General features: G+C 37.4%; 1 protein-coding gene across 1 annotated transcript in view; it reads left to right on the forward strand.

Moving 5' to 3' along the window:
• Window positions 1–13,574, forward strand: part of DENND6A (DENN domain containing 6A) — a 65,250-nt gene that overhangs the window by 36,900 nt on the left and 14,776 nt on the right. The window contains exons 10-12 of the mRNA XM_072598853.1: window positions 253–375; window positions 527–622; window positions 9,709–9,803. Coding sequence (XP_072454954.1) covers window positions 253–375; window positions 527–622; window positions 9,709–9,803 — 314 coding nt within the window. The remainder of the gene's footprint in view (window positions 1–252; window positions 376–526; window positions 623–9,708; window positions 9,804–13,574) is intronic.

A 13,574-nucleotide genomic window follows, 5' to 3' on the forward strand; every position in this document is an offset into this window, starting at 1 on the left:
TCTCCAGACATGACTCAGATCATCTCTGTTCTATATAGGGGCTGTTCCCCCCATTCCTTCTTAGCCAAACCTGCAGTGCTGCCTTGGGTGGGACGCCATTTGCTGGGGGCCCTCTCTCTTGAGCTTGTTTGTTGTGTGTGCGCTTGGGCATGTTTTAAGGTTGCGTCATCCTTTGTGTCTGTTTCCCCAGGAGTTAAAACAGTGCCTGGCCCCCATGCTTGTTGCTCAGGGTGTTCTCTGTTGTCATTTCAGGTGTTTCTGTCCTGTGTTCCTGCACAGCCAGATGCTTTGGGAGCTGGTATTGTTAGGAGAACCGCTTGTTGTCATGGCACCGTCCCCATCTGAATCTTCAGAAACCGTGTTGGCCCTTGTTAGGTTAGTGTCTTCTTTGTATTTTTCTCCATGGCTTGAAAACTAGCGCTTTAAAGCAAGTCATATATTCATTTGTCTCTATGTATGTTATAACTGTTAATTACTTTAGTCAGCTGTGATTTTTTTATGATCTATCTTTCTTTCTTGTCTGCAGCTGCATTTCACCACTCAAGTACTACAGTGATTTCAGACCCTACTTTACCATACACGACAGTGAGTTCAAGGAGTACACTACGCGGACGCAAGCGCCGTGAGTGAATGGCACTATCATTGTTAAATGGTTCAAGTTTTACCTGGGAAACTAGAATCAAAAGGTTTTGTTTAAATTTTGAGTCTGTTTGCATCTTTTGAAAAGGCAGAATTTAAAGAAGATTCATTAACTTTGTAGTGATTTACAAAGACCAGTTAATTTTGAAAAACTGTGTGAAAGAAGGAATAAAATCTTACATTAATTTTTTGGCATTTAACGAAGTAGAACTCAAGACATTAACAAATAGAATCGACATTGACTTTGGGCCTCTGGCAGAATTCCTCCAGAGTTCTCTATTGCTGGGGGCTTCTTTTCCCCAGAGTTGTTGGGTCCGCTGATTTGTTTCACAACACTGAATACACTTGTTTTCTGTTGAATTCCCCCATAGATAGCCGTTTATTTTCTTTTTTATTGTCTAAAATGTTTTTTAAAAATTTAAGTAATATTTTATTTTTTCCCCAGTTACATGTAAAAACAATTTTTAACGTTCTTTTTTTTAAGTTTTGAGTTCTAAATTCTGTCCCTTCTTCCCCCTTCCCTCCATGGACAGTAAGCAGTCTGATATATGTGCACTCACATCAGACATCTCCATAGTAGTCATTTTATGCAAGAAAACTTGAGCAAAACAAAAAAAATGAAAATAGTGTGCCTCAGTCCGTATTCAGACACATCACTTCTTTCTCTGGAGACGTAGCATGGTTTATCCTGAGTCCTATGGGATTGTCTTGGATCGTTGCATTCCTGAGAAGAGCTAAGTCATTCACAGTTCTTCATTGTACAATGCTCTCCTGGTTCTGTTCACTTCACTTTCTATCAGTTCATGTAAATCTTTCCAGTTTTTTTCTAAAACCATCCTGCTTGTCATTTCCTATAGCACAATAGTATTCTGTCACAATCATATACCACAGCATGTTCAGCCATTCCCCAATTGATGGGCATCCCCCTCAATTTTCAATTCTTAGCCACCACAAAAAGAGCTGCTATAAATATTTTTCTACAAATAGGCTCTTTATTTTTGTACCGATAGGTTCTTTTGATCATTTTTGTAGTATCATAACATCCTATCATTTTAACTTACTACCCTTTACTCACCCCTCCCCTGGCATGAAACACATAAGTAAGTGATTTCCAGTTGGTTTTTTTAAAATTGTAAATGAAGGCGACTCTCCTTGTCTCCATAGCAGTGGGCAGAGAAGGGAGTGGGGTGTGGATGTGGAATGTAGCATAGTGTCCTGTGCAGCAGGGTATGTGTTGGCTAGGGTTATTGAACTTTTTGCCTCTTTTTCTTTTAAAATCTTTTTTGTGATGAGTGACTTGCAGGGGGCAGAGAGGATGGAAAAGAATGTGATATAAAACAGCAAGCATCAATAAAAATAAGATTAAATATGAACAAAGCACAATATTTTTGTAAAGATAAACATTTTTTTTTTGCTTTTTGTGACTTTTTTTTTTTAGGATAAAGTTCTAGCAATATAAGTCCTTGAGTTCAGAAATTACTAATTTTGTGATGTGTTACTCAGTGTGTACTTGAAGAGGGATTTTCTCCTTCCAAACCTTCTAACATTGAATTTCATCAGTTTGTGGCTGTTTTTCCCTCTTTGATGGGTGGAAGGTAATGTCCTGAGGTTGTATTTAGCTGCATTTCTGTTAGAGAGTTTGAGCACCTTTTCATGGGGTTAGTTAGAAATAGTTTGTATTTCTTTCTTTGAAAATCATCTATTCACCTTCTTTGACAAATGCATCATTGGAGTCTGTGTATCTTTCAGTTGTAGAACAGATTTTTTTTCATTTGTATCTGATGCATTCTTTGCAAATACTTTTCCAAATATATTTTCATTTAATTTTGCAAAATATATTTTTGTTTTGCAAAATTACTTTTGTATAATCAGATCCATATTGTAGTTCCTTCCATTTGTTCTGTCAAAATTTTCATTTTTGATCTTTAAAATTGAAGCAAATTTATTATCCCTTTTTCTTTTAGTCTTTAAATACTTTGGTTCAGTAAGAATTTATTGTGGTGCATACTGTAAGTAAGTTTTCCTTCACAACCCATTTCACTGTGTAGCTAATCAGTTTGGACAGCTGTTTTTATTGCATGGCAGTTCCTTTCCTGAAAGTTTTCACCCCAAACAAACTGACTTGTATTTCTGGCTTCTCTTCTTTATTCTGCTAGTATCTTTTTCTGCTCCTCTAGAATTAGGCAGTTTTTATAACGATAGCTTAGATGGCACATTCAGAGATCAGACTGGGCAGCTACCCTCCTTCTGGGTTTTCTTTTTCAGGAACTTCCCGATATTCTTGCCGATGAACTTTTCCATCTGAAATTGGCTGTAATGTAGGATCGTCATTTTGCTGATATTGCATTAAATCTAAATTGACTTAGAAAACATTGTCATTTTAACCATAATTCTTTGACTTAATCATGAGCAGAATTAAAAATCATGAGAATTTATTCAGTTCTTCATTTTTGTGAAAATTATTTTGAAGTTGCCTTTGTACAGTTCTCCTGTACTTTATAAACCACTATCTCTTTGATGATTTTTATCATTTTTTAAACTTATTTCTCATTCAGTTTGTTTTTATCCTGATGGCTGTATAGTACGGAGCAAATGTTTTAGGTCTTGTATTTGACTACTTTATTAAAGATTTTTTTAAAATTGTTGGTTATCATAGATTTTTAAGGTCTAGAATCATGGTATTGGCAAATAGAGATATCTTAACCTTGTCATGACTAACACTTGCCCCTTTCAGAGGAACAGAGATCGTCAGTCAGCAGGGCCCTTAGAGATGATCTAGTCCAGCCAGCTCATCTTATTTATTCTTTTATGAGAAACTTAACAAACACCAAGTAGCAGACGTATTAGTGCCCAAAGAACAGAAGAGAGGATTGCATATTGCATTGATCTGCTGTCACTTTAATAACGTATTAAATTTAACACAGTAATACAAACCTGCCCTTCTTGTCTGGGGGCTTTTCTGAACTTCTTGTCTGTGTTTTTGAATGTTTCATTTACTCTTTTTTCTTCTTTTTTTATGTCACAGTCATTAACCACTCCATAGGCTTATTCAAGAGAAGCCATCCTTTGTAACGCAGAAGTAGAGTCATACAAACCAGATCTACAATGAAAATGTCTTCCCCCTTCTGCACGTTTCCCCCACCATTTACTTCTGTGCCAATGGTGCGGGGGGACCTGTTACATGGTCGCCTTCCCTGTGCATTGACCTGAGTTCTTTTCCTCTTTGTGACTGGGGCCATTGTGTGAATTGTCCCTGGTTCTGCTCACTTCTCTGTGCCTTTATCTGTACAAGTCTCACTAGGATTTTCCAAAGCCATCATAGTCTGCTGCACTCCATTACCATAATTGGTTCAGCTGTTCTCCAAGTATTCTGTGCCCACTGTGATTCCAGTGCTTTGATACAACAAAAAGTTCTGTTATAAATGTTTTTTGTTTTTGTTTCTTTTAAACCCCTGAGTCTTTTTCTACTGCTTTTCACCTGTTTGGAGAAATATCTCCTAATAACATCATGTTGCCTCATTTTTTCAGAGGAGGAAACTGAGGCTCCTGGAGGTTAAATGACTTTGCCCAAGGCCACACAGGTAGCCTTAGAGACTAAATTGGGACCCAGGTCCTTGGACTCCAGAGGCAATTCTTTTTCCATAGCATCCCCCTCCCTCCTTCTAGTGCTAAGATTTCTAAAAGTATGTGAAATAGAACTAGTAATGGCAGACATTCCTGTTTTATTATCTATGACCCTTATTAAGTGGGTGATCCTGGGCAAATCACATAACCGTTCTTAGCCTCAGTTTTCTCATCTATAAAATGGGAGGAATAGTAGTAGCACTTAACTTCGAGGGCTGTTGTGAGGACTGAATGATGTAACATATGAACAGTGCTTTGTATTCCCTAAAAAGCATTGTGGAAATGCTAGCTATTGTTATTGTTAATATTTTTATTGTATGTAAGATTAACTCATGGTTTTAAATATTTTTATGATATTAATGAAAAAACCTTCTATTGCTTTTTTAAGAAGTCTTTTAACATTAAAATTCCTCTTTGATATCTCCTTTTGACATGGAGGTGACTGGATTTTTGGAGACTCTGTTGCCCTACTATCAGTCTTGGCAAGTTCTACCTGACTCTAATGACATTTTTAGCTATAAATGGAGAAGTTAATTTCCAGTAGGCACAGCCTTGGAATCAAGTAGCAAAGGCAGAGTAGTGGGAAAAGTGGCAGAGAATGCTAGGAACCATTTGCAAATCTTGATCTAATTGGGGACATGCTAAATGTGAGGTTCTGATGACTGAGTCAAGGATGTGGATCACAACAGTGTGAACTTTCTTCTGTGAAGTAAATGAGAAGATAGAAGGAAGTTGCAGCTAAATGGAAGAATGTTTTCCAGTCATCCTTGGAGAGTAAATAAAAAGCCAGCAGCGGAGCTTTTTGCAGTTGTGCCCCAGGACAGGAGAAGACAGTATTTCATAGGACCTTTGTTCATTTTGCTCATCAGTGTTCATGATGAGCATAAGCCAAAAGAACTCCCATGAAGAGGATTGTAGCGTGTATACCACCATCTGGAGCAGAAAGTCAGGAGGCTGAGAAATTCTACGAAAGAACTTGCGGGGATTCTCCAAAGTAAACCAGCACATGCTCTATTCAGACACTTAGAGGAGAGTATGATTAAAGGTACATTGAAAAGTGTGGTTTATGGTCAAGAGACTGAAGATCCCGAAGGCTCCTGAGCAAGAATCTTCTTCAAGAAGAGAGTTGGAAGTAAGGTGAATGCGAAATGTTTTTTAAAAAATGAAAGTGGCTTTTTCTACAGAGGAAGTAACTATGTGCCAATTTGGAATGTATTGAAGAATAATATGTTCTCATTTTTTAGAGGAGAAGTTGAACCAAAGTAGAAGATAAACTGAGATGAGAAGACAGTATGCAACTAATGTAGCTTCAGCTTCTCCTGTTCTTGTTCCGGAAAATGGGAAAAGGATAAAGCAGCTGACATTGTTAAGGAAACTTACCATTCCTTAGGATCATTGATTGAGAGCTGGGAGACACCTTAGAGACTGAGTCTAAAGTCCTCATGTTAATAGATGAAGAACAGAGACCCCTCCAAGAGGCTGGGGTACTCACCTAGGGTCACACACCTCCGAAGTATGAGAGGTGGCATTCTAATCCAGCTGTTACTGATGCTGAGCCCAGGACCCATGTTCTGCATTATACTGCTCTGCCTTTGGAAGTTTAAGTGATGTGAAGCAGCTGCCCAGTTAAGTGGTCAGAAGGGTCTAGAAACTGCCTTAAGTAATGGCCAAACTAATGAAAGTTCCAGAGAAGAGATCATAAAACATACCCTTTCTTCATGGCAATGAGGGAAGGATTTCTAGGACAGAACTTTGTGGAGAGTGTCAAATAAGGTTTCTCTAATGAGTGCTTTTTCTCAATTGTTTCTCTTTGTTGCAGCTTGGAGGTGTGGGGGAGAGACAGGTATGATTGAAATAAGACAAAAGAAATCAATAAAAAGCATTGTGATTTTTTTTTAAAGAAACTATTTTGACCAGAGAACACTTGTTCTTGCTAAGTTGAGACATATGGCAGTCACCCATTTGCTCTTTTGCAAAACTGTACAGAAAAATGGTGCAAAGTTGGCATCAGTATTACCTAACAGTAACAGTGAAAATGAGTTTGCAGAAACTTTGGTGTGAGACCTAATTAATCTATATCATATCTTCATCTTCTTAAATGATATGATATCAAATCAACATTTTCAAGGTATAATGGAGAGGAAAACAGGTGAAAAGTGAAAAAGACCTGGCCTTTCTATAAGTAACTATTTTCTTTATTAACAATTGAATGGCCATATTTGAACTCTAACATTATAATCCCTGTGTGCTACACAAGGAAGTGAAAATGTCCCGAAAAAAAATGGAGGTAGGAGGAGCAGCTAAAACATACCAGATGTGCACAAGGTGATCCGTGCTTTAGGTGACACACTTTTGAGGTCATTGAGGAATTATTGATTCTCATTGTATCGAAAGAGGAGGGCATCATAAGTGCAAGAAAAAAAATAATGGATGCTGAAAGAAGTGATGGAGAGTATATGTATAACTACCAACCCCCCAGATCTTTAGAAGAATGAACCACTCACGTATTGAGTGAGGTGAATGGATGTGAAAGGGACTTTATAGCTTCCACAAGCTCTACAATTTTAGAGTTGTCTAGTTGAGTGAACGGTACAGAGAAGACAGGATCTCAATTTGCTTATTGTTCGGTTGTTTACACAAAAAAAGTTTTTGGTTAGACTGAACAAAATGCAGCTGTATAGCCTATTGTCTGGCAATGTTAAAATCATACCTGATTCCTTCATAGGTGCAATAACAGACAACTTTGAGTTGTTCTCTGATTATCAACCTTGGGCAAGTCATAAAGCAGAGGCATGTTTGTTCACCAAAAGTCTTAGCCACTGGCATGGAGAATGTGTAGGGCTGAGTCAGGAGGAGAAAATGATTCCTCTGAGATGGTAACACTTTCTGGATGCCCCTGTTTGTGGGTGATACTGCCCTGAGAGCTTCTAAATAGGATTTGTAACTATTTGATGCTGCCTAAAAGTTCCCCCAAGAAAACTTGAATGAATGAAATTGTTGTCCAGACTTAGACGGGCACCCATGTGAACAGCACTTGGAGTGGGTCTGTGAGTGTATGCAGCTTTGGTGGACATTGCAGAGAAACCCTGAGATGGATTGCATTTAGGTAATTCCACAATGCTTTTAATGCCCCCAAACTTTGTTCTAAAACAAATCTTTATCTTATTTGTCTTGGCTTTCAAGTACAGAGAATAATATAATGTATGCTGAATTTGTGATGCCATTGGAAAATCAAGTTCAGAATGTCCGATAGGCACGTGGTGATAGGAGACCAGAGCTCAGAGATGTATTAGGCCAGGATACATCCATACAAATTTGTGTATTGTCTATGTAGACATGAGAATTAAACCCATGCTGGTGAGAGAGTGTAAGGAGAAGAGAGACCCAGAATAGAGCTTTGGGATCTACTTCAGCTGAAGCATGTGATGTTGGTGATGGTCCAGCGAAGGAGAAGGAACAGAAGTGACAAGAAGCAGTAGCTTGGCAGCTTAGAGAAGAAAGAGTGTTCAGGAGTAAGGAGAGATGGATAATAGTATCAGATACTGCAGAGAAGTCAAGAAGGATAAACACTGGAAAAGGCCTTTGGGTTTGAAAAAAAATGAATTAAAATGTTTATTGTTGAAATTAATATTAATAGACATTACCATTTCAGTATTCAGAGAAAAATGTTAAAAGAGGATTATATATGAAACTACAAACTTAAGTTAGTACAATGTTTTTTCCTACTGTGTACATTTTTTGGTACAATTTAAGTTTCGCATAGTTGTTTCAACTGTCCAGCTGTAACCTCCGCCTGTGTCCCCTTTTGGACTTCCTTCTGCTCTCTTCTGTTTATTTTTCTGTCATACACTGACATCCTTTTCTTTCTCTTCTTTTTAATAGTATCTCTAATAACAGGCAGTCATTTTTCTTATTGATACAGTTTTTCTGTTGATTGTGTTCTTGGTATCCAACCCCTCTCATGTTCCATTTATTAATTTTACTTGCTTGTGATAGATAATTTTTTGGATGTGCTGCTATATTCTGCTGCAATGTTTTATTGAATACTTTCCCATTGCTATCCATGAATGGTATCAGCTTGTCCTTTTCTTTTTCAGCGCTTTCTTTTCATTTTAAAGGTCAAAATGACATTCACTCCATAGAAAAAAGTAACTTTTCCTATTTCTCTATATTTAAAAGTCTTTATAGGTAGGATTTGCTTGTTCTCTAGAATTTTGCTGATACGCTCCTGTAAAGTCATCTGCGAGTCTTTCCAGTGTAACTGTTTAATTGCTAGACTGATTTTTCCTTTTCAGGTTGCTCTGTTAGGTTATCTACTATTCTTTTTTTGGTTGTTGTTAATTTTAGTATTTTATGCTTCTGTAGAGAAGCATTCTTTTAGTTTGGTTTCTTGGATTTATTCATAAAGAGTGGCGTATAGTAACTTCTGAGAATTTTCTTTATTTTTCCCTTACTGTGATCTGCCCTTCCCCACTCTCACTTTTAGTGATTTGTATTTGCTTTTAGTTTGTGATGAGACTTGCTCATTTTTTTGTATTAAAACAAAACAAATAGTTATTTGGACTTGCCATTAACATTTCCTTATTTTCATTCATATTTACTTTCCTTTTGATTATGCTATTTCCATTACTGTTGGTTTATTTCTTTGTTTCTTTTTTTTAAAATTTAGGTGCTGACTCAATTTTCTCTTGAAAATTGCTTCTTAATAACACTTTGGCTGCGTCCCATAGATTTTGATATATAGAAAAATATATATTTCTCATATAGTCTCATTTTATAATTTATTTTCACTTATTCATTTGATGAATTTTGTTTAGCTAATTATTGCTTACTGCAAATCTTATTGTCTCTTTATTTACTGTTATCTGGTTCTTACTGCTCCGTGGCAGTACTTTATTTGCTCTTTTCCAAAACTTTCCCTTTCCCTCCAGGCCCCCATATGCCTCTCCTCTCTCTCATTCTCAGTAGAGGAATTATCTTCCTAATTTACTCAGAAAATAGAGGATGTGTCTTCCTGAAGCTGCCTCATCTTCCCTGTTTCAAAATGTTCCATGTTTCAAAATGGAGCCTTTTACATCATCCCATATTCTCTCCTTATCTCCTCCAGCCTTGACAAGGCCAGCCCCTTCTCCTCTTTGTTGTTATTTCATCGGGTTTTTTTTTGAGGATGATGTGTAGAGTTTGGACTTTGGCCTTGGTTCCTTTGGTTCCATCTGCCATCTTGGCAGGAAGATGAAACTTCTGCTAGATGCTAAACGTAGTTACTTTGTATCATGAATCATTAATAATGGGAGCAAAAAGGTTTATTGAGGGAAATGATCTTCCCCTTATCATTGGAATAGAGGAATTTCAGTAGTTTTCTCTGTTTTCTTTTCTATAGATAAATTTTTTTGTACCTATTGAATATGTTTGTATGTTTTTTTTTTGTCTTTTTAAAAAATTTAGGCCCTCAGTTATTTTAGGAGTGACCAATCCTTTTTTTGCTAAAACTCTCCAGCACTGGCCACACATCATTCGAATAGGAGATATTAAATTGGCAGGTAAAGTATGCCCTTTATGTTCAGTTTTTATGATTTACAGCTGTACTCTGAGTTCCTCTCCACCCCTCTGCTTTCAGACTTTAGTTAAATTGAAATTTTGTTTAATTGATGCTCCTATCATGTAATTGGAGATTTGGTGGAATTTGTTGTTATAATGTATGTATGTATGTATGTATATATATGTGGGATTTTTTATTTCTGCTAATACCGATTATATTAATAGGATACAGAAACTAAGTGATGACTCAAAATAGAATGACATATTAGGACCTTTATCTATTTTTACATATGAATCAACAGGAATTTCTTAAATTGCCTGTTTTATGCTAAGTATTGATGTAGGCACTGGCATCTAAAGACAGAAATAGAAGTCTGACCCAAAGGAGCCACAACATGCCCCTCTCTAGGTAAACAGGAAACACAGAATAATTTCTGAGATGGTGGCACAGGCAGCTGAGCTAAGCTCTAGGGGACCAGGGATTTGAAGGTAAGAGAGGAAAGGAAAGCGTGTCAGGCATGGTTGGATAGGCTGCTGAGACAGAGACAGAAGAATGGAGAGCTGAAAGTCTAGAGTCGTGGGTGGGAGTCCCTAAACAGAGGATTGTGCACTAGGGAGCTCTGGGAGGTTTGTAAGTCAGGGAGTGACATGGTCATTAAAAATGTCCCTTTGGCTGCTGTTTGGAGGTTGGGTTAGAAGTGGAAGGGGAGCTGGACCAGGGTACCCAGTTAGAAGGCTGTTGCTGTGGTCTTGGTAAGAGGTGAGAAGAGCCTACTCTCAGGTGGATGAAGGAACAGTGAGAGAGGTGTGGTAGAGGGAGCAGGGAGAAAGTGCTTGTACCTTAGAGCACAGGGAACCCTAATTGTTGTAACGCCTTGATTTCAGTTATCACAAGGCACACAAGGCTGCAGGAGTCCTCAGAATAAAATTAATCTTAGCTGTGAAAAAGTATGTTACTAAGTTTTAAGGATCAAGAGGAATCGTCACTACTTTATAAACTGCTTTGGGGCATGGACTTTGGAGTCGCTTTCTCATATTGTAGATAAGTCATTTGTGCATCTTAGGCAAAGCTTGACATGGCACCCTGTTGTCAGGGCCTTCCAGAACAGTGGAGGCCTTGCTAGGCATCAGCTAACATTCTATCACAAAATAAACACCTTTCAGGTAAAGTGGACTTTTCTCGTGTCCAAAATATGTTCCTTTAAAAAAAAAAAACTGAAAGGAGTTGCATCCTCCATAACCCTCACCTACTGACCTTGTTGACCCCTAGGCCTGATTCGGATCTTTATATCCCTCACCAAGACTAATGATCCTGCCCATCAAATGCCCCTCCCTGGCCTTCATTTCACTTTATAGTTGGTCTCCCTTATTCAGATGTAAGCTTCTTGAGGGGCAAGGACTACCTCCTATCTGTGTTTACATCACCACTGTTTAGTGTAGTGCTGGTTGCTACATTTGTATTTTTTATCCATTCATGCAAAAAAATTACTTGAATAAATCTTAAGTTGCATATTTGCTATTTCATAATTTTCCAGTGGTTTTGGATATTTTATTAAAAGGTAGATACTAAAAGAACAACTGTGTATGATGTTCTTCCTTGATAAATTTTGATTTCTGTTTCATATGTAGTAGAGAAACTAATTTTCTCCCTTTGGATTTTTGTTATTTAATCTGGGATGTTATACCTAAAACATGTTTCTTAATTTTGTAAGATCGTTTTATGGCACTCAGAACCAGTCTAGATAGAAATATCACAAAATAATTTGTAACAAGTACTTTCATTCATTTAATATACACCGATTAATACTTTTATCTTTCACTGAGATCCTTAGTTGCTTAAATATCCCTATTTACCATATGTAAAAAAAGGTGATCTTGTTTGCCTTGAAAATAGTTTAAAATTTATAGCCTGTTTACTTTGACCAGATTTGGAAAGACTACTCTTCCTAAAGAACAAGGTCCTTTAGAGTCTAAGCAAATTCTAAAAGAATGAAGTCCTATAGCGTCTTTAGACCCTATATGAGGTTGTGACCCACAGTTTAAGAAGGCTGACAGGGTCTTGAGTGGAAAAAGTTTAAGAAACCCTGCTTTAGACTGAGATGGTCAAATATACCAGAGAGAATGTTTTTTTGGTCCAGAACTGTTACTTCATAGGTTTAAGGAGCTCCTGTGGAGAAAACTGCTTCTCACCATGCAGATAGGCAGGCTGTAAGAAAAGTCTGTCTCCACATCCCTCTCCACCCACTGTCCCATATTGATATTTGCTTTCAACAGATTTGTCCTACTAATCAAAATACTTTAGGTGATTGTAATATAGTATTCCATTGTTAATTTTTTTTCTTTTTCCAGTAGAAAAAGCCTCTCTCCATGATTTCTATATACAGATTAATAGAGCTTTATCATGAAGTCATTAGCAGCACAAGAACTTTTATATAAGTTATGTCTGCACAAAAAAAAAAAAAAGGATCCAGATAAGAAATTTAGCCCTTTTCTTTAAGAGAACATTTTTCTTATGAAAAAATACTATTCATGTATCTTGTTTTAACACAACAGACACTCATCAATAGTCCAATAAATCAGCTGCCCTTACAAAGTACATTCACTGATAATTAATTTATTGGTTAGTCTTAAAAAGGAGGCTGTTCACTCCCTTTGCTAGTGTGGTATTAACAGGGATTGTTATGTGGGAGCAGAGACTTGCTGATTAGTAAGTATTCATAGAAAGTATCCTGTGGGTGTGGCTCTCACCCAGAGAAAAGTGTTTCCTACCCCAGTCCATGGATTTTCCATGTCCCTTTAGGGTTCTGTTCTTTATGCAGTGACACCACGGAAGTAGAATTTTCATTTGTGACTTGTACCTTACTGAAGATTGAACTTTGAAAGGAAAAGGCTTGGATGCTACCAGCTTCTTCAACATTGGAGTTTCTGTTGTAGAGCAGAGAGAGGTATGACTTTGGAGTCAGGGAGGATGGGTTCAAGACCCACTTCTGACACACACCGTCACCTTACTCCTCTGTGTGCCAGGTCACTCTTGGAAACGATTAATGAGGATGACTTGCTACCCTGTTTAGTGGACTTACGCATAGACTTGGAACCACAGGCCTGGACAAACAGTTGACCATACTCCTTTGGCAGCCTTTGACTTTCAGCTTATTTTTGGTGAGATAGTTTCTTGTAGAGGTTAACAAAATAACATGTCTGTGATTTTGATATCATATTTTTAAAGGACAGGTAGTGTATGAAGGAGTAGAAATTTGTATTCCCACATTGGAATGAATTTCTAGGCAGACTTTCACTTTTTTTAGTCTTTCACTGTAGGGAGTATTCCAGGATTGACATTTCACTGGTGCTTTAGAAAAACACAGACTTACCAAGAGCAAAAAAATCTCTTTATCTTCTCTTTTGAATCATCTTGTTTTTGTTTTTTTTTTTTGGCTACTTAGAAGCTTTAAATTTTAGAGCAAGGAAGGATGTTGGTGACACTATTGTCCAAGTCCTTTGTTTTACCAGGTGATTATTTATTAATGTAGTTAATCCATGGATGTCTTTAGGGGGAACTCATTGGCCAAGTATGTTAACTAAAGAATGACTGCTACTTTTTGTTCACTGGCTAAGTTTTCCTAGTGAAGATCTTATAGGCCCATAAAAGAAAAATTGGTTGACTTGAGAGGACAATCCCAAGTTGACAATTCTATCGTCCTGGCCTAGGGAAAAGATGGAAAAGGCTGGAGAGAGGAGGGAAAGTAAAAGGCAAGGTTTTGGGAAGGGTATTG

This window comes from Notamacropus eugenii, chromosome 3 (genome assembly GCF_028372415.1).
Source record: "Notamacropus eugenii isolate mMacEug1 chromosome 3, mMacEug1.pri_v2, whole genome shotgun sequence".
NCBI classification, from domain to species: Eukaryota; Metazoa; Chordata; class Mammalia; order Diprotodontia; family Macropodidae; genus Notamacropus; species Notamacropus eugenii.